The sequence below is a fragment of the Pelobates fuscus genome, chromosome 8 (assembly GCF_036172605.1).
Source record: "Pelobates fuscus isolate aPelFus1 chromosome 8, aPelFus1.pri, whole genome shotgun sequence".
NCBI classification, from domain to species: Eukaryota; Metazoa; Chordata; class Amphibia; order Anura; family Pelobatidae; genus Pelobates; species Pelobates fuscus.
Genome location: NC_086324.1, coordinates 87,830,706 through 87,853,396, shown reverse-complemented (window position 1 = coordinate 87,853,396; position 22,691 = coordinate 87,830,706). Strand labels below are relative to the sequence as shown.

At 37.8% G+C, this 22,691-nt stretch overlaps 1 protein-coding gene and 1 non-coding gene across 5 annotated transcripts in view; one reads left to right on the top strand and one right to left on the bottom strand.

Moving 5' to 3' along the window:
* Positions 1–22,691, bottom strand: part of GULP1 (GULP PTB domain containing engulfment adaptor 1) — a 670,190-nt gene that overhangs the window by 57,292 nt on the left and 590,207 nt on the right. Inside the window, exon 11 of one of the 4 annotated variants that reach the window (XM_063430129.1) lies at positions 7,513–7,740. The exons of the other annotated variants lie outside the window; for them this stretch is intronic. Within the exon in view, the coding sequence (XP_063286199.1) occupies positions 7,513–7,740 (228 nt within the window). The remainder of the gene's footprint in view (positions 1–7,512; positions 7,741–22,691) is intronic. 4 annotated transcript variants of the gene reach the window in all.
* TRNAL-UAA (transfer RNA leucine (anticodon UAA)) lies at positions 3,291–3,373 on the top strand. Its single transcript has one exon. It is a non-coding gene; the product is annotated as a tRNA-Leu (tRNA).

The following is a 22,691-nucleotide window of genomic DNA, read 5'->3' as shown; positions in this document are numbered from 1 at the left end:
AGACTTTATTATAATGTGCCATACTGCATTGTGAATTTCCAAAATATATAAGCTTTAGAGCTGTCACGATTATGTAGGGGAGTTCAAAACTCACAGTCCCTAATCAGCTTATGAGATATTTACCATGCATAACACTTAAAATGTCTGTATTTAACGTATAGAATAGTTAGAGAGAATGCGCGATCAAGCGTAGGAGAAAACAGGACAAATGATGAACAAGCCAAAGTCAGTGGGTAGACGGTTAAACAAGCCAAAGTCGGTAACAAGAAATCCAAAACCCAAAACTACAATAAAGCACACTCTTAGGTAATCTAGAACCACAACAGGGTAACTTGCTACAGAAACACTATTGGTTGGCATCTTGTGGTTTAAATTGAAGATTACTACAAATGTGAATATTTTGTTTTTTTACTGTTTTTGTGTGTTTTTTTGTAACTACAGATTAGGGTGGTGTCTCTGGCTATACATTCTAATTTAGGGATTAAACAAATATACTCCTTTTTTATTGTATTGTGTGATATAGTGTGACATGGTCACTATATGAATCTGTGTAGCTTTTTGTTCAATTTTTTTTATATCTACTTTTTCATTTTTGTAGTTGAGTTATATACTCAGCAAAATACAAATTTGAAACACGGGATGTATAACTAGCACATACAAATATAAAATTAGACAATTAGACATTGACTGTTGATCAACGGAACCAAAAATATTTAAGATTATGTACATTTTTTATTACTTTTTAATGTATCAAGTTATCCTTTACAGAAGTGCTGGGAAATAACCTTCTTTAGAGATCATATGGTATCACTTGTCTTGCAATATTTCAATCAGCAGTTTAATTGGTAGGGCAGAAAACATTGGATTTAGCAATAGAAAAGAGACCTTGGCTTAAAGAAATACACACAAACTTCCTAGATGATGGTAATAGACACCCGATGTCAGGTAATCATATAGTTTAAACAGGGATTATGCAAGGTCATAGAATCAAGAAATCATACTAGTGAAATAACAAGCAACAGCTGAAAGAGAGTAATCAGATAAACTCAAGCTCAGGAACACAGATAATAGAATTGTATTTACTATTATTAATTAGAAAGAACCAACACATTTTGCAGTTCTGTACAATAGAATACAAGGTCGATCAAGCAACTCAATACATCATGAATTCATGAATTTTACCAAATGCTCTTAGTGAGGTGAAACCATGATATTGCAATGATTTATATATAAAAAAAAAAAAACAGGTTTATATAGGCCTCTTCGAGACTAATGTGTAATAAACAAAAACATGTATCCTAAAATGTAATTTCCTGTAAGGTGCAATATTGTTTTTGTCCACCAAGTGGTGTTCATTCACACAGGTGTCTAACAGACTCCGATGTCAAACTTCTAAATGTCCAGCTGTAGAGATGCTCACAACCAATTTTACACATGCATTAAATAGGAAAAATAGCTACATTACAATGGTGAAATAGATAAATAAAATGATTCATCAACCCACTTAGAATATGGGCCCGTTGAATTTTTTCTGAAAAAAAAGCTTACTAAAAATGGCACCAACATATACAAATTATGTCTGCATGTGGGCCAATAGAAAGTAAGTTACATCTGTTAAATTACAGAGGACTGGACTTCTACAATTTAGTTATGAAGTTTACCCTCTAAATCCTGCTATACAGTGTAGGAGGTGGGGTGGAAAATTAATTTGGAGAGTCAGAATGGTTTTCTGGTAGATACAGCATTAGGCCATTATAGAGAGTTCTTAATGTAAGAACAGGAAGTGCATTTCTACCTGAAGGCATGCTTTTCTTCTTGAAAATCAGTGCAGCAGGTGACCATCATGATTTTACACAGGGCCCAAATCACTGGACATTTCTGGAGTCTATCAGGGTACAATTACAATTGTATAAGGCCTTGAAGAGTGGGTATTTCCTGAACCCTTAATGAGTTATTATTTGTTTATAGGCCTCAAGAGATTACATTATCTACAGGGCCCTGTAGGGGGCTGGAGAGGAGGGGGGGGTTAAAATTACTTCATGTATGACCTAGGTCTAGGATATAGGGTCCTGAATACTAGACAGCCCCAGGGCCTGAAGCAAGCCATATTGATTAATACAGGGACCAGGAGTATTAGCATCTCCTGAGCCCTCCTTAAATGCTATTTTCTACCCCTCTACCCATGGGGCGATAGAGAGGGGAAGCAACTTGCTGAGACTATCTATTTTGGAGGATGTCAGGGGTCCTCACTTTTTTCATTTTTGTTTTTATTCGTTCTCTCAGTTAAGAGAGACGACTAGGTCTCTCTAATAAAATGCTTCTTGTTATATTGCTAAATATAGGTGATGAGTAAACATAATATTAAAAATCCTAAAAAGTACAATTTCTATTTAAACTAAAATATCCATATTTTTATTATTCTTGTGTAGGGATATCTGAATATTGTAGAACATCACAAATAAAATGGCTTGTGTTAAGACATTGAAATATTACAGTGACTTACAACAAAAGCTATTTTATTTGAACAAAAAAATGTCTTCTAAAATGTTTGCCAAGAATCAGTTCTGAAAATATTTGGCACATTGTGAGATATACTAAACGTTCAATTTGCCTTTGTACATTTTCTTTGCATTGCATTTAATGAAATAATCTTTCAACACTTTATGCTTAATGTATTTTTCCATACATGCAAAAGGGTTCTCAGCATGTACAAACCATAGAGGTTAAAGGATGTTAGATTATTTATCTGCAGAGTACTGCAAGTATGTAACTACAAATTAGTATTTACAAAATAATTTAGGAATATATTGTTTTAACCCATGGGCCCTTTCACACCATGTGGTGAAGTCATCTTTAAGCTTTTGCATTTCTGCATTTAAACACAAATGTCATTGCTTTTTCTGGCAATTACTCTCACAAATTATGTTTCTTTTTTCAGGGAATCATGTAAATGACCAAATAACTTCTATTGCCACATTTGTAGAGCTTTTCTGAAGATCAAGTATTTTATAAATGTTTCAAAATATTTAACGTCCGTTCAATTCCCTAAAAGGGCAAAATGAAGGATTATTGTACTTTATCACAACATTTTTTAAAAAAACTAAAAGAAACTAAAAAAACAAAACATCTAAATTATAAAAGTATTACATGCATTTTAAACTGTACAAATTCTGATTTCACACTGATGATAAAAGAGTTTGTGTTACAATGTGATTTATAAAACTCATTTAGGTGTAGGTTTAGACTTAGCGTGTCATAAAGGGATTTTTGTAGGCCATATAGGACATAGCACCAGGATGGCTGAGTGGTTAAGGCGTTGGACTTAATATCCAATGGACAAATGTCTGTGTGGGTTCAAACCCCACTCCTGGTAAAAATTATACTGATGGTTTTAATAATCACAAATATTATTGATCTATTGGAGACTTGGAAAATTTTCATTACTAGTATTCTACTCAACCCGTTTCAAATTCAGAAACAAACTACAAAGGATATTTACTGCAACTATTTGTCTAAATCAAACCGAAAAGGCTTCTGTGATCATACAGAAATATCAACTTTCCTGAGCAACTTCTCTTTTAGAGGGACAAAGGTTTAAAAATAATTTCAGGAAGTATTACTTTACTGAGAGGGTAGTGGGTGCATGGAATAGCCTTCCAGCTGAAGTGGTAGAGGTTAACACAGTAAAGGAGTTTAAGCATGCATGGGATAGATAAGGCTTATCTAACTATAAGATAAGGCCAGGGACTAATGAGAGTATTTAGAAATTTGGGCAGACTAGATGGGCCGAATGGTTCTTATCTGCCGTCACATTCTATGTTTCTATGTTTCATATAGGGCTAGGTTTAGGCCATACAATTTCCCCATCAAAGCACTTTATGTTTTTTTTCCCCCAGCAACTCACCTGAATATATGAAACAACTACCATAAAGTGAATTTAATATTTAAGCTCAGGTGTACTATCCTGGTTGACCTAACTCCAGAAGGTCCACCCACAAAATCAAATCAATTATGTAAAGCAGCAGAGTCCGCCACTCAAAGGAATAGGGTAAAAAATATATTACTGCCAGTGAATTACCAAGCCACTAAAAATCTTGAAGAAAAACAGTCACTTCAAAGTGTCACAGTTTTTAAAAAAGACAAAAAAGTTAAATTTATAAAAAATATAATTCAACGCAGCATTCAACGCAGTAGCAGGCTTTTCTTTAACATGGTTATACCCAGCACCGCATGGGTTAAGTCCTAGTTATAATAATCTTGATCCTTCAGAAACATTTGTATGTAACTTAGATTAGTCCATAAATCACTGAGCATGGTAAATTAAATTGAAATGAATTGAGTCACAGGGGCAGGCGATCCCATGTAGATTGAAGGATTATGTAACAGTTTAAAAAAAAAAAAGGTAGGTCCTCTCTTTCAAATTAATAGTCTCATTCACCTTTAAGATAAACAGAGAAGGAGATATAGACTCTTTAATTGCCAGCATTGCCCTTGATCATACACTGCTCTGATGGACAATTAGATGATTATGCGGTTTGCTGTCAGTGGTCACCTGCATACTGGATGGACAAAGTATTCTTGATTTGTAAGGCATATTCTGCCCTTTCACATGAAGGGTATCTTGTCCCTTAAAGTTAAACATCTGGGGACACTTTCACTCTGTTAGAGATCCCAAGCCCCCCAAACCAACAATTATATTTGAAGTTGTTACAGGTTATTGCTGATTTTTCCATAATATTCTGTAATTATGGAAACGAATGAGAACGCTTTTAATAAGGCAGCATCTTTAATTGTTCCTCTAGGTGATGTAGATATTCTTCACCATTTTTACTGTTCACATGCAGTGATCTGTCTATATCTCCTTTGTGTTAACAAAAGCTTAGCCTTCAGAGGCTCCTGTTTTATCTTTATTCTCACCCCAAGGAATTCTAACACAGGTGTTGGTTACACGATGTGCATTTTTGTCTAGAGAAAATGTGTTTTGTTGTTTCACTTGTTTTTATCTGATGGCCAGACACAGTAATAGCTAGAGCTGCTCAGTTGTTTCCTTGGGTGGATGGAGATTGAATTTATCTGGCAAGGTCTTGTTTGTATACATCCCTACTGTAAATAGATGTCTGTATATATATTCCCTTGTCATCCATAATAAAGTAAGTTTAGTGTTCCCTACTAGTCTGGCCTCCTCCAACGTGTGGGAAACGATGACCAAAAAAAAGCCCACACGAAAATTGCACACAGAAAAAAAAAAAAAAACACTGTCATAATAGCCCACAAGGCTAAAATCCCCCCTTGGCATATAAAAGAGGTAAATTATGGTTGAACAGACATATATAGCTCAAATTCTAGGTTTTGGTCAGAACTTGTACAATTGCCTCTCCCCTTAAGGGGTTAAAGCCGTATACGTATAATATAACAAAATTATTATTAAATTATACATTCTAAAATCCCAATGCAAATTGTTGCATATGAATACAAGATATTTTAATCATAAGATACTGATAGCAAAATAAAATGTAGGTAATCTACCTATTCATGCTCATGCTCATAAATGGGAAAATTTCTATATGTGCATATTATTCCATGTTGGCATTTTTCTTTGTGGACTTTATTCTGTGTGGGCGTTTTTCTGTGTGGGGTTTTTACTGTGTGGTCCGCTGGTTCTTGCTCATTAGTTAAAGGGACACTCCAGGCACCCAGACCATTTCTGCCCATTTGAGTGGTCTGGGTGCCAACTCCCATCACCCTTAACCCTGCAAGTGTAATTATTGCAGTTTTTATAAACTGCAATAATTACCTTGCAGGGTTAAGTCCTCCTCTAGTGGCTGTCTATCAGACAGCCACTAGTGGGACTTCTGGATTCTTAAAACCCGAAAAGTGTTTTAAACGACCCAGAACGTCCTCATGCTATGTGTGAGGACCTCCGGGTCGCTGGAATCCCCATAGGAAAGCATTGATTCATGCGTTCCTATGGGGAGGTCTAATGCGAATGCGTCCATTGCCGCGCATGTGCATTAGGTTTCCCCCGCCGGCTGATGTCGGCGGGGTAGGAGCGTGGGCGGAGCCTGACCCAGCACCAAGGGACATCGGCACTTGATTCAGGAAAGTCACTGAATGGGTTTTAACCCCTTTAGCAACATGGGATGGGGATGGAAGGGAGAGGGGCACTGCAGGAACCTGCAGTGCCAAGAAAACGGATATGTTTACCTGGCACTGGAGGGTCCCTTTAATAATATTGAGCTTTCATTTACAGCTACAATTATGCATTCTTTCTAAAGATGAGCTTGTGCATGCGTTGTTAGATATCACTACTGCATTCAAAGTCACTTCAAAGTATCTGTCACCCGTGACTTGAACGAGGACCCCGGAGGGTACTGGCTAGTGGCCACCACATACTACACATGTATGTTGCTGTGTGACTGTAAGCCAACTCTGATTTATTGGGACTATGGCAGAGCACTTGGTACTGTGGATATGTGACTTGTACATTTCAGTAATATTTCTGTGTTATCAGTCATCAGTCATATTTAGAATTTTTTTGTTTTGTCTTGCTGATACCATTTATAACATCTACAAGCAATATAATAAAATCCATTCTTGCAATACAATCTAAAAAAAAGAAACAAAAAGTTTTCTATCATTAATAAATCATCTCCAATTATTACACATTAAATGCATTTTTTATTAATATAGAGCAGCCTTCAAACATATGAGCACACTGTGTGACAATTTATAAAGAAATGTTTTGTTGATTTCTTATAATGTGCAATTTAAAATAGTGCAATAAAGTTATGAATAATACAAATATAATAATATAAAATTTTAATATAACTTGGAAAATAGACATTTATATTTTGGGGGATTCAAAGTGGTTTTCAATTGATTTTGTGTCCTGGACTACAGATATATTGGTTATTATTTTTCATATCAATGGAATTGATTTCCCCAGCTAAAAAACGTGAACAGCTGCATCAAAACAAATATAGCTACATAGGTAAGTCAATCCTTAATTTAGGTTTTTTCAAGACAGAATTTTAATTAACAACCAATCTTTGAATGGACTGCATAGCATTACCTGGACCTAAAAAAAAACCACTATTTCCCTCTCCTATGTCATGTTTTTTATTTTTTATAAATCTGGTTTGGGAACTAGAGATATTGATTTCAGAATAGAAAGATAATTTACTTGTTGATAAGAAAAGTATATGTTTTGTGACCAAGTGCAGGTATAAGTCAGTACGATAGCTAAGAGGTTACACTTCCAGGACCGTGGGTTTGTTTAAGGACTAGGACAAAATGAGTACACTGAGACGGATAATAATGCATTCAAAACAGAAAATTTACATTATCAGCAGATTGTCTCCTATTGTATAGGTGGAGACTGATTCCGTTTTATGGTTTCCAGTGGGAAATGGTTTATGCCAATAATAAGAATAAATTCATATGCAGAATGAAAGCATGCAACTTGTGCACAAGACAACATTGAAAAGATTGGTACAAGTATAGTAGAATTACACGAGGCCTTGGGATGCTGTATTCATTGCTTGGCTTTGGATGTACATTTTTGACATTTGGAGGAGTTAGATGCAGTCCTGTTGATAGTCTAGAGTCTGGAGAACTCATAGGAGTGAAAGCTATGGAGCAGATATCTAAACATGGTACTGAAGCTTCGTAATTGCACCAGAAAAATGAAGCAGATCTTTCAAGTACACATCGCTCATTACTGGGTTTTATTTTCAGCAGCTGAAAAGGAATCAAAGAAGAAAATAGGCTAGAAAGTAGTAGTAGAAGTGGGAAACAGAATATTTTCATCAGGAGTAATAACAGAGTTGACAGTGCAGTAGACTGAGACCTCTCATACTTAAACAAGATACTTCATCATACTTCATCAATCATGCTCCAATGTGGAATTACAATACACAAGCATACAACAAAACACTAGCCAATCCCCTAGCCAACATCTATGTCAATACACAACAAAAGTGGTCAGATGTGGATTTAAATTATAAGAAACTTTTCTATTTTGGGAAATTAGACCTTAAAATCTCAGTGGTTGTAAACTTAAAGGGAACCCAAATTGCTCCCTCCTAGTAGTCCATTCCACGTGTAGGAGGTTGGAGATTAAAATAATATAGAGTTTTTTTGCAATTGCATACCTCCTCACTAAAGAATGAATCTGAGGCTCCTTTCTTTGTAAAACAGTGTTGTGTCTGCTCTTACTTTCTTCACCTTGTATGTGTCTGTATTGTGCACTAACAAGCATTGTCACTGGCATTGAGATAAGGAAGCAAACCTCAAATTGTATTTCACTCACTGCTTTACAATAAGGTGTGCATTTTATATTTTTAACATTCACAATATGTGTACTATTATAATCAAACTCAACAAGAAATAGAATAAGTATAACTAAAACCAAGTTATTCACTAAAAAATACAGAATTTACAATGTGTATACTGTGGCAAACCACAAAGAAAAAAATAAACCATTCACCAATAGTCCAGATGTGCACAGGACGTGCAAAACGTAATCAGAATGACAGAATGTCAACGTAATTTGCATTTCTCACATTTAATAAAAGCACATTTGATCAAAATATGTCAATTCCTATTAAATCATTGTATTGCATTCAGTACCATTCTAGATTGTAAGCTCTTTCGAACAGGGCCCTCGTCAACCTATTGTTCCTATAACAATTTGTAATTGTCTCATTTATTGTAAAATGTAGACTTTTATAATATTATAAAGCATTATGGAATAGTTTGGTTCTCTATAAATTCCAATAATAATAATCATAATATTATTAATAATAATATTAATAATAATAATAATAATAATAATAATAATTCAGTGCCTGCTTTAAAATTAGTGATTCTCACATATAACTCATATATAAAATATAGAATTTGAATACTTATTAAATACCATATTTCAACTGGAGATGTGCACAGGAGGTGCAACAGTTAGTCAGAATGCCAAATTAATTTGCAATTCACATGTTTAATTAAGTCAGATTTAACCAAAATATAGTTATGCCAATTAAACCAGTCCATATAATTTGGTACTATCCATTGTCGTCTTTAAAATCAGTGATTTTCATATATAAACCAAAAATAAAATCTAGGATTTGAATTTTTATCAAATACCACATTTCAACTGTAGGCATTCTAAACACAATCCTTTGAAAGGTAAATTTGTTAAACAAATTCACCTGCTTTTTGCATGTGAATCTACAGAAATCCATGATATGATTAAAATATTCATACATAAATAATATGCAATGAATAAATAAATATACATTTAATAACCTAAATAAGTATGTTTTAATTGTTGGGATAAAATGGACACTTTCTCTTCTTGAAGTTGAAGGGAAACTATATTATATTATTATAAATAATAGTTTGCAATGCATTGGCTAAACACTACATTTTAGTGGTCTGAAAACCAAACTACAAAATATAAACTTAAACAAATTTTAATGTGAAAAAAATGAAACACAAACCTTATATTTGATGCTGTAACTTTTGAAAACACCATAAAACCTGTACATGAGGGGTACTGTTGTACTCGGGAGACTTCGCTGAACACAAATATTTGTATTTCAAAACAGTAAAAAGTATCGCAGCAATAATATTGTCCGTGCAAGTGCTGGTTGTGCGTGAAAAATGCAAAAAGATTCACTTTTACTGGCGATATCATCGTTTTAATACATTTTACTGTTTTGAAACACTAATATTTGTGTTCAGCGAAGTCTCCCGAGTAGAACAAAACCCCCCATGTACAGGTTTTATGGTGTCTTGGAAAGTTATAGGGTTAAATATAGTGCTAGCAAATTAAATTCCCTTTACTTTCGGCATGGGTTGTCAGGCAGGTCCCGCTTATTGTAATTAATTAAGATACTTAATTATGTAAAAATATTACATAAATATATGTGTAGAATTAATATATGTATATATATATATATATATATATATATACATATGTATATATATATATATATATATATATATATATAATTTTTTTTCAATATTTTTATTTATATATAGGTATATATATAGTGATATATACATATATATTTATGTATATAGATATATATTATTTCGTTCTACGTGTATTTTGATATAAATATATATATATATATTAATATCACAATACAGTTAGAACGAAATAACACATCTATATATTTTTTAATTATTTATTTTTAATTATTTTTTTAATTTAATTTTTTAACGTATTTACATATTTTTTTATATTATATATAAATATATATATATAACAATAATTATATATATATTTAATCAGTATCAGTCTACGTGTAATTTGATATTAATATATATATATAATTATATATATATATTAATAGTAAAATACACCTAGACAGTGTCTGTGTGTGTATGTATATGTGTATATATATATATATATATATACTTAGATCATATATATATATGATCTAAGTATATTATTATTATTTTTTTACACTTATTAATTTATTTTATTTTATTTCCAGCCAGCAGGGGGACTACCTGTCATTACAGGCAGTCCCCCTGCTGGCAAAACAGCAGGCAGCTAACCCGGCCATGTGATTGTGGGGTCACACTCTGGAACTCTCACATGGCCCGGGGGGGCTGAAGGAGGATGGAATGCTGCGGGGGGCTCCCTGGGAGTCCCCCCAACCGCGATCGCCGGCGTAGGATCGCCGGCGACCAGGTAAGTAACAATGTGCCTTATCTTGCAACCTAAGTACAAGCGCTGGATAATGATGTAAACTGTGACATACGAATGCATGACTTTGCACAACTCTGTAAACTGTGTACTTGTAAAATTGCAAATGCAAAAATTAAAAAGTTACAATGATTAGACTACAACACCAGATACATAACATGTCCTTAGTTCTTCTTTTCCGGCCTACATTTTAAAAAATGTGCTTGCTTTTCTTAACCCTTTAAGACCGGAGGGCGTACTATTATGCCCAGCGGTGTTTAGAGCCGCTTAAAATAGGGCGTAATAGTACGCCCTCCGGTCTTAAAGGGTTAAGAAAAGCAAGCACATTTCTTAAAATGTAGGCCGGAAAAGAAGAACTAAGGAAATGTGAATGTATGTCACAGTTTACATCATTATCCAGCGCATGTACTTAGGTTGCAAGATAAGGCACATTGTTATTAGACAATTTTCAAAATGCTCACTTTGCATTCTGTCTTGTGAATATATACATTACATTTGCATACTCATTTTCCACTTTTATAACTAAAGTACCTTTGATCCCTAGTCTACATTAGCAATTGGGTAGGAGGGGGGGGGGGGGGGGAGAGTGGGGAGGGAGGGAGGAGGGGGAGTCTTGGCATTCGTGTCAATGGGCAGAGGCCTTGTCACGGCTCCTGGTTTGGATATAGCTTCTCTCTCCTCAGGCTGTCTTATTGTATGTTTTGCTTTTTACAGCTTTTTCATTCTCCTTGCTTTGAGTTTTGTTGGAGGCTGTGGTATTTTCATCCCACATTTTCCAACCCTCACCCCAGAACTTCTGGGGTGCGATCCTGGATCTGGCCATGGTTTCATAACTTCTTGTGGAATGTGTGAGTTTAATACACACCCCTATGTGGGGGGCCTCTGGCCTCAGTCAGGTCCTACTTATGGCGGTGTAGGCTGCTGTGAGAATATGGTAGATTAGATATTGTTTGGCTTTGGGTATGTTGGTTGGGATGAGTTGTAGTATATACGTTTCTGGGAGTTGTGGGATGTCAATTGCTGTGCATTGTCGAATAATGTTATGTATTTCGTTCCAGTATATGTTTAGTTTTCGGCATGACCACCACATGTGGAGCATTGTGCCTGGAGATCAGCTGCATCTCCAGCAAGCATCATTTTTTGTGGGGTCTATCCTTGACAGTTTAGAGGGTACCATATACCATCAATACAGTAATTTCCTCGCTATCTCAGTGGGGGACATGCAGAGTGTGAGTCTCTTATTATCTTTAAAAATTGTTGCCCATTGTTCATCAGTTAGTTGTTTCTCAAGGTCTCTTTCCCATGCTCGCAGAAAGGGCAGCACACAGATGTTTGTTTGTTGGTATTCGGTCTGGTATAAGGATGATATTATGTGTCAGGGTGGTTTGTGTTGTGTGCATAATGTCTCCAGCTCCAACAGCTGCTGCCCCTCTTCACATCTCATGCTTATTTCCTTATTCTTCATCATCCATGATTTAATCTGCAGGTAGGTAAATGTCGCAGTGGCGGGAAGGTGATACGTTGTTTTTAAAGGTTTTAAAGGGAATGAGTGTATTGTTGTCCAGGTTCTGGTGGAGGTGCATTAGGCCATGTTGTGACCAACTAATTACATTACAAGTTAGGAAACAGTGCAGCAAATGCTCGGCGTGACATTGCTGGTGAGATTTTCTCGAGGAGGTTATGGGTTGTTCTATATTTGTCCCACGTCTTCAGTGTGGGGGACATAATGGGTAACATGTCTGGGTATTGCTTTCTATGTTGTGGTAGTATCCAGGCCAGAGAGGTAAGACAGTGGCCTTTTGTATGTGCAGCCTCAATGTGTAGCCAAGGGGGTGGTGTGTCGCGTTTTTCAGCTGCTCTATAATAAGTGGCCAGATTTGGGAGTCCCATGCTTCCTCTGTGAAATGTTTGATATAGGGTTTGGACAGCTATCCTGGATCGCTTGTTGTCCCATACAAATTTGTTTAGCACCTTTTGGGCTTCTGTTAAGAAGGAAGTGAGTAGGTGTATTGGTAATGTGCATAAAGGGTATAGGAGTTTGGGTAGTATGAGCATTTTCACTGCTGCTATCTTACCCATCCAGGATACATATTCCCAGCCTAGGATTTGTAGTTTGATGTTGGTAGGTGCTTTGGTGCAATTTGCTCGGTATAAGCCGTGCTTGTGTGTGGTGAGATTAAGCCCTAGGAATGTGAGGCTATCTTGCCTCCATTCAAATGCGGATGTTTGTTGTAGTTTAACATGGCTTTTGGCGTATGAGTACTTAACGCAGGTGTTTTTGTTATGTTAAGTTTGTAGTAGGAGAAAGCACTATATTGTTGTAATATTTTTGGAAGGCATGGAGCGATGTTTCTGGGTTTGTGAAGGACAACATAACATCATCCGCAAACATGGCTATCTTATAGTCTTTCTCCCTCACTCTAATACCATGTATAGAGTTGTTGTCCCATATTGCCTGTGCCAGTGGTTCCAGCGCTATGATGTATAGTAGCGATGACAGGGGGCAGCCTTGGCGCGTGCCATTTGAATTGTTAAAGGAGGGCGACACAAATCCCTTGTTTGCCACCTTAGCCGAGGGAATCGAGAAGAGAGCTGAGATTAAGGATAGGAAATGTGGCATTTATTTTTGCTAGAATCTTGGTGTCTGTGTTCAAGAGCAATATGGGTTGCAGATTTTGAGGTTTGTTTGGCGATTTTCTCGGTTTAGGTAATGTGGTGATGTGTGCCAGCAACATGTCTGAGGGCATTTCCCCGGAGTTTATGATATGGTTAAGGGTGGTTAGTAATTGAGGACCCAAGACATGGAAGAAGTTTTTATAGTAGTCATTTGTAAAGCCTGGGCCCGGCAATTTTCCCAAGGGCAGTGAGTGGTCTCTTGGAGAGAGATGGAGAGCATGAGTGAGTGTTGTTTTGCCTGAGTTAGGGTTGGGACGGTAACTTGGGCTAAAAAAATGTGTATTTCGTCCTGTGATGGCTGGTGAGTCATGGGGTCGTTAGGTTGTATAATGAGGTATAGTACTCCACCATAGTGTTGTTAATGTCCTGACAACGCCTGAGGAGTTGTATAGGTGGGGTATTTTTGATTGTGCTTATTTCTGGCATAACAGTGATACCAGGGCTCTGCTGGCCTTTATACCTTGTGTATAATTTTTTAGCTTCAATTTTTGGAGAGTGTAAGCTGTAGCTTGTTAATTTGTGTATGTGTTTGGTTTATTTGTTGCTGGAGGGAGTCAGTGGGGTTTAGGAGATGAGCGTTTGTGTGGTCTCTAAGGGTCCTAAGTAAATTGTGGTATTTCCTCTGGGTCGTTTTAAGTATGATGCTCTATTTATTAGCATTCCACGAATGGCGGCTTTATGGGCTTGCCAGTTGGTTGTAGGTAGAACCACAGGTGCCATATTTTCCTTAAAGTTGCATGTAAGATCTCCTGTCCGCTTGGTCCTGAAGTCATTGTTACAGAGTAGGGTGTCATTTAGGTACCATTGGGGCTTTTCCTCTGTGGTTAGATGTGTCTTTCAGTGATATATCCATCGGAGCCTGGTCTGATCATACTATGTCTCCTATTTGGCAGTCTACCGATGTGAGCATCTCTCTCTACAGGAGTATCACATTAATCCTCAAGTACGTTTTATGTACTGAAGAGTAGTATGTATACTCCCTATCATTGGGGTGGAGAAAACAACAGATATCATATAGGCCATATTCTGACACTAACTTGGTAATGACTTTGCAATTAGGTAATAGTGATTTGATCCTGTGAGCCTGTTTGGGAGCTGTTGTGTTGAGCTGTTTAAGACTCTGCATATCAGCAGCGAGCTTGTCTGCTGTATGGGAATTTTGTTTAGCACTTTGTGTAGAAAATTCCATTAGTTGACATTGGGACCATATTTGCCTACTACAATGTATGTGGCATCATTTATTCTACAGTGAAGTATTTCCCCTGTGGGTCTTTTCTAATGTGCAGTAGTTCGAATGTTAGGGACTTTACCAGGAAAGGTTAAAGGATCTTAACATGTATAGCTTGGAGGAAAGACGAGACAGTGGGGATATGATAGAAACATTTAAATACATAAAGGGAATCAACACAGTAAAGGAGGAGACTATATTTAAAAGAAGAAAAACTACCACAACAAGATGACATAGTCTTAAATTAGAGAACAAAGGTTTAAAAATAATATCAGGAAGTATTACTTTACTGAGAGGGTAGTGGATGCATGGAATAGGCTTCCAGCTGAAGTGGTAGAGGTTAACACAGTAAAGGAGTTTAAGCATGCGTGGGATAGGCATAAGGCTATCCTAACTATAAGATAAGGCCAGGGACTAATGAAAGTATTTAGAAAATTGGGCAGACTAGATGGTCCGAATGGTTCTTATCTGCTGTCACATTCTATGTTTCTATGTTTCTATGTTTCTATGTATCAGAAAGGAAACACCTCTAGTTTTTGAGGAATACATAGCGTGATATTGGATCAGGTAATCCCAGGAGCTGAAGGATGGTATATTATTATGTACAAAGTGGGTTTCCTATAGGCAGAGTATATCAATATTTCCTCTTTTTGCCCCTTCTAGGAGCACCCGTCTTTTGTGTGGGGCGTTCAGCCCTCGGATATTATGGGACTGTAGTTTCATAATTTGGTGGGGCGTCAGGTATGCTTTTGGTATGTCGGTTATCTGTCTTGATTGGTTTGTCTGGTATTGGGTTTAGTCTCTTTCCTGGGATGTTGCCAGCCTTATAGTTTTCTGTAAAGGATTATATATGCCATGGTTTGAACAAAATTATCACCTATGGCATATATTTTAGTGGAGCGCTCTAAATTGTAAGTGAGGTAAATAAAAGTGTTCAATGGAAGAGATACTCTATTAGAACAGGCTTGTGATGGACCCTCCATCAATCGATGCTCCTAGTGCTTACCAAGGACCGCACTAGACACCATCAGCACTGCAGATCCCATGAACCGCCGCAGCTTGGCTGGGAACTTGCCGTCCTCTACCCACCCTGAACCTATGACAAGGCTCAAGGATCCAGTGGGTGAACCTCTCCTCCAAGCAGGAAGAAGCTCTTAAAATAGCTTAGTGATTATAGCCCAGGGGAGTATACAGAGTATAGCAAACCCCCAGTGTAGATGCAGCCTTTTCCCCCACACATGAGATGAGGCTCTATGTTGAGGGTTAAACAGGAACTCAGCAGATCTGAGGGTTTATTTTCTTTTATACAGTTTTCCCCACATGGTTACCACCCAGGTGGACCTTGTGGAGCACAGGACACAAAGTTACAAAGCCATTCAGAACAGTATTGTACAGTTAGATGCTCCCAGATAATGTACACAAACCCTCCCTTCTGCTTGGGAGATAACTGAGTAAGATACTGTAACTCAATTATCCCCAAGCAGAAAAACCCAATTTTTCACAAAACACATAAAACATCCCAAAACACCACATATCCCCATAAATATACATTATACATTCCTGGATAGCCCTGATCTGGGTGAACAACATATCCAAAAATCACCAAGATCAGAGCACGGGTTCAGGAAATTCCCGGAAGTCTTATTTTTTCCCCACCGTGCACTTGGTCCCATGCCCAAAACAGTTCCATACACTCGACGACAAAACACTGCTGGACAATTTAAGATGGCCGCCACCACATGTTTGAAAGGGGCATTGTGTTAAGTCCCAATATGCACAAATAGTGTATTTAAAAGGCAGTACACCCCAGGGGCCATAATCACAGGGCAAGAGGATGGCAAGCAGGCCTCTCCAAAATCCAGGTTACTTTCGCCACAAGGCTTAAATCTCAAATGCTTCTGTGCCGTTTGGTTACACTTTACCCTTTAATAGCGTGGGAAGTTGCCCTTTACCAGAGCCCATGTAACCTGGCTCTGGGTATATTCACTTAGGTGCCTGTAAAGAGGGAACCACCCTTTTTTTAGGAAGCAGAAGTGGAGGTAGTCAGAGTAGGACTGAAAATATATATTTATTACAAATAAACCAAAATAGATAAAATACAAAAGTAAATAAAATAGGTTAAAATGTAGAATTATTTTTGTAAGTTTTCTGTGTTGGCTTTAAACCCTGTATGGGTTGAGATACGAGCAGGGCCATAGAATCGTAGAGGTGTGGGGTAAGGGAGGGGTAGGAGAGTGTGAAACTTGGAAAAACCTAAAACAAAATATTTACACAGAGTCACCTGTGGGGGTATGGTACATGATTGTCGTACCATAGGGGGTATCATAGGGGGTTGGAGACACTTGGTCACCTGGTTTGTGGCTATTGGGCCCTTATGTGGTTTCACAATATGGTAGGGCACACCCGTGGGCTTATGTGGCTGTATATCTCACCCTCTGATCCCTCTTCGGCTTTATCGCATGGGGAATCATACCAGTGGTAGTATTTGTCTTGTAGTAGTGGTGCTCAATCTTCCTTCAGTGGGACTCAGTTTTTAATACCCTGCTTCCTGTCACTGCATTGGGTCTCAGGATCTATGTTAGGCCATGGATTTCTTTGGTGTTGGGTGGAGGTTTGGCAGGGTGTGTATGAGCCTGATGCCCCCGACGTCGCGCCACATGGACGCGAATCCAGAGTCGATACCCTGATCTTGGCTCGCTCTAGGTGGCTAGCATGAGTCAGTCCATGTCGTACCTTCATGGACCAGGCCTCTGTAGCAGGGAGCCTCTAAGGAAGGGGGCTGTCTGGCCTGATCCTCCATGGTGGAGATCAGTTAGGGACCCGGCCGCCCGAAACCCCCATATGGGGCAGTACAGGGTATCTTTGTGTGTGGTATCATACTAATGGATGGGAAGAGATGATACACTCGTTGTGGGTTTTATACCTGTGGCTCCTGTGGGGCATGGCTTTGCCTGAGCAGTGCCGTTGTTTGGGGGACCGGGGGAGGGGGGTTGTGGTTTTAATAGATTGTCAGAGGGGGCATTTTGGCCAGGTTTAGTCTACAGCTTGAGATAGATCTATATATCCTATTCATGTCCTAGTCAGTGATTGTCTGCCATGATAGTATTGGTCACTAACATTGCGGTTGTCATAACAGCGAAAACGCTGTCATCCCTGATCTATATACATGGCTGCCATTAGGATGCTGTTTAGTAAAAAAAACAATTGTTTCATTTGCAGCCTCATGTTTACCCCCTTGTGCTACCCACTTCCTGGCCCTTCCCCCTCAGAGCCCCAGATAATTATCTTCAACATATGTATCCTGTGCACACAGTCCCTCTGTATCACCTATGGCATGAGGCCTGGTTTAACTATATACATTTTGTCCGATAAGCATGCAAATAAATATACGGTATGTTAGCGTTTTATGTGCATATGAATAGGGGAAGTGAGGTCTGTCCGTGGGGTAAATACGGGTTGCCATCTTGGGTGTGTATACTTGCTGTGTGTCCACTGTTAGACTCTCTTGCTGGGTGGTTTGTTCCAATCGAGCTGTAGCCTCCCCGAGGGTAAAGTGTGAGGTTTGGGTTGTTGTTCAGTGATGCCCCAAGACTGCAGCTTGCGGAGTCCTTCTGCCGGAGAGGTGATTATGGTGGTGGTTCCGTCTTTTGTAACTATGACTTTCATGGGGTATCCCCATCTGAAGCAGATGCCATTGACATGTAGAGAGTTGGTAACTTGGGAGAATTATTTTCTTTTGTGTAGCGTTGTTGCTGAAAGGTCTGTAAAAATCTTGACCGTTGTGTTGGGTAATCCTCTGGTGCTTATCCTCTTAGGCTTATTTTGGCTAACTCAGAGGCTTTATTCCTTGATGTGGTAGTAATGGGCTCTGAGGAGGACATCTCTTGGAGCAGTATCCGTCAGGAACCTGGCGCGCGGGATTCTGTGGATGTGGTCGACCAGTGTCATATCCGCCGGCACTTCAGGTGCGTAGGCATGCAGGAGGCCTCATATGTAGGCCAATAAATTGGCTGGAAGTATGGTTTACAGTACTCCCCTAAGCCGCAAGTTGTTTCGGTGGGATCTGTCCTCAAGATCAGCTAGTTTTGCTTCGGTGGCTTCTAGCTTGTGCTCCAATTGTTCCACATGGTGGGCTAAATTATTGTGCGCTATGGCATATTTGTCCATTTTGGATTCGATGTGGGACGTTAGTTTGCCCAGTTCTTGCACGTCTTTTCTGGGGGGGCCATTATATGTTGCCATGTGGTTATCAGCTTTTGGGATAGCGTATCTAGTGCTTGCAATAGGTAGTGTTTGGTGATATTCTCCGAGTCAGGTGAGGCCTCCATATTTTGTCTGTCTGTCTCTTTCTCTCCACGTGTGGGGAAGGCCCATTCCTCTTTGTGCTCGATTTGGCCGAAGAAGTTTGTTTTTTCCGCCTTGGCGGTGTTCTTCTTACTCTTGTGCAGTGCCATGTCGTTTTTTGGTAGTGCAGGATGCGTCCTACATTTGCGGATTAGGTTGGATTGCGAGCCCGTGTGCCAGAGCTAGGAATTAGGCTTCCATCTTGCTCGGCGGTTAGCCACGCCCCCTAATTATTGTAACTTAATCACTAACTAATACATTCACAATACTAAAGTGATATTCACTGAACTGGCTGTTCTGACATTTTGGCCTACGATTTACAATTTCATTTGCAAGTTTTAAAAAAATGTCCAGTTTAGTAATTAAACTCCTCAGTGTGCAACTGGAGGACACTCTCCAGTTGTATTTCAGATATACTTTTTATGATCTCTGGAAAAAAATGAACACAAGTTATAAAGACAACAGAAAATGTTCTATGAGGAATTATTTATTCCCTAATAAAGCTTTTCTTTCATTCCTTCCAACAAAAAATACAAGCTGGCAATTGTCACTGTGAAAGTCAACTTTCCCATTTAAAAGTAGTTTACACCAGACGTTTGGCATGTTCTATCCTCATCTTGGATGGAATCACAGAAACCACAAACAATTTGTGGGAATTGGCTAGTTATTATTCATAGCAGTAAGGCTGCTTTTGATTAAATGAGCATTTTCATAAAGTATGCTAAGGAATACACTGCACACATAATGGAGTTATGTTGCATCAGGGGAGAAGTAGTCCACAACATTTGGAGTGCCAAATGTTTGCCCAACTCTGTACTACATTAATGCCATGCACTTTAAACCCAATAATGGAAAGACAGAGGACACCTTGACCGTATTTCTTTTTCTACGATTTGCATATTTTATTAAAACAAAGACATTGTTACAGTCTTCTACAGTACATGGAAATGTTACTCTTGATCTAAATGTTAAAATGCAAGCACATTTCTTGTAGGCTATGTGCTTGGGATATCTACAGTTATAGGTATTTATTTGTCAATCAATCTATCTACAAAGGTTATTCAATAAGGGCAATTCAACAACAAAGTGAATTATTAAATCCAACTGACAGTACCTCTGCAAGTTACTATTAGCCAAGTTAGCATGGGCAAAATCTGCAATATCTTGCTAAAAGCAAGGCTTTCTTATAACCACCTACTGAAAGTAGAACTGCAATTTGAGCAGTCCTTAAAAGGTGACACGTCTTCTAGTATGGTTGAACCCAGAGGGGTAGGAAGAAGGAAGATATACTTACCTGAAGCTCTCTGTGCTCAGTGCAACCATCTTCCTATTTAGCTTCATCTTCTGTTACTGATACATTAAGATGCCAAGAGAAATGTCATTGGTGTAGTATTTTGCACACATTTCACAGAATCCTGTATACATTTTCTTGCCCAGAGAATGGTGCCATATGGATCTATTATTCATCAAGATGGAAAATGATTTATTTTTCCATCTACTAACTCAAATGGGATATTTCACAGTCAACTCTTACATAAAATAAATTAGACCCTAGTAATATGATATTTTTTGACTGTGCTCGAGTTTTCTAACAGAACCTGTATACATTTTCATAGATTATATGTTTCATAAAAACGAAAAAGTTACAGTACCGTGCCTATTGAGGATTGTTCCCTGCTATGCTACCTTTATTTCACAACTTGATGAAGAGAACTTTCTGTGTCTGAAATTAGTTTTCAAAGGAATTAACATTCAGTCATGGGGTATACCTATAATTTGTCAAAACAGTATGATCATTAGAAATGGTTGTCGCTTTTTACCCCCTATTCTTTTTTTTAGCAATATGCACGGCAATTATTCATTACCTAACAATATCAAAATGTCCTTATGATTACCCTAAAAGTATTATCTGAAAGGTTCCCTGAAAACCATTGCAAGATTGTTTTACTTATAATAATAGAGTGAAATAGTTTGGAACTACTTTGCAAGATCATGTTTCACCAAGCCTAATGGTTACACCATTAAAATTACACAAGGCTGACCTAATTTGCCTTTTTATTACATTGTCCAAATCAAGCAGTTAAAAGCAAATATACAAGACTATCCAGAAAGAAAGGATGAAATAATGCATTAGCAATGTCAGTGCCTCTATGCCATGAATTTTTTATGTTAATTGGTTCTCTTTCCTATTTCAAATAATACAATTGTTTAGTTTTCATAGAAACATTGCTTAACTCATTCTTGGCTGAAATGTTTCTGAGCTAATATGTTTCAGTGACTTTTTTAACATTTGGACATGTTTCACTGTAATTTCACACTTTCTCATTAACTGCCTCCTTATGTATTATTTACTGGGTCTTTAAAGGTACCTAGGGGTATTACTGTAATTGGGAAAATATGTTTAAAATAATTTATACACCACTAAAGGCCTTAAAGAAACATATTTCAGAATAGATTCTTTATTTGTCGTGATTCTGGGAATAACTCATATGTCTAGGATTCCAAATTTAGCAGTTATAGGTCAAAGAGTAAAAGGATAGATTTATTGTTTTAAAGCTAGACGTTTGTATAATTTGGCATGCTGGGTCTTTTTTTTTTAATAGTGGTAACCAAATCTAAACCTGCTACAGAAAAATAGATATTTAAATAATTACCCAAGCAAAGGCAATCCAATAAGCATAAACTTATATATGATGAAAAAGGAATTGGGTCCATCCAAAAAATCAGCCTTTCTCACTGATGTTGATCCAAAAAATACAACAACAAAATACAACAACAAAAAACATTATGTAACCATTTTATCATTAATATCTGCAAAATAAATCTGTGGAGACCATATGGTAAAACATACTCAAATGCCCATATTTTGTAGGAAAGATTTGCTGAAACCATAAAGCCACCAACAATGGTGGTGGAATAATAAAGTCCAAATTAAAATTATTTTTGGTTCATTTTTTATTTCTTTATTTATACATTACAGAAATATTGTGTAAATACAGTTAAAGGACCACTATAGTGTCAGGAAAACATACTCATTTTCCTGGCACTATATAGTCTTTAGGTCCCCTCCCAACCTCATGGCCCCCCTCAGGTTAAAACCCCTTCGGGCTCCCTCGGCACCTCCCCCTCAGACGTCAGCTCCCGAGTGGAACAGAGAGCGCATGTCTGGCCAGAGCAGAGTGCGCATTCAAACCGCCCAAAGGAAAGCATTACTCAATGCTTTCCTATGGATGTTCTGCATGCTCAATGCGATTTTCTCTAGCGGCTGTCAGGAAGACAGCCACTAGAGGCTGGATTAACCCTGCAATGTAAACATATCAGTTTCTCTGAAACTGCTATGTTTACATCTGAATGGTTAAAACCTGGGGGACCTGGCACCCAGACCACTTCATTGAGCTGAAGTGGTCTGGGTGACTATAGTGGTCCTTTAATGAATGATTATCAGAGTTATTCATTAAATTCTGAATGGCCACAAATCAAATGGACAAAACCATTTGGCTGCATACAGAACTATTTGGACTATTTTTTATTGCTGCACTATTTTTTCCAGTGTTTTTTTTTGTTGCTATCAGCCTTTATTATTCTAAATAGTGGGTCAGTTAGTATAGATTTTTATTTGGCATTTGTAAGGGCTGAAGAGGTCAGAAATTTGAAGAAAATAAATTTCAGGTTTTAGATTTATGACCCCCTTCTCATTGTTATTAGGTGAGTAGGTATGGACTTTAT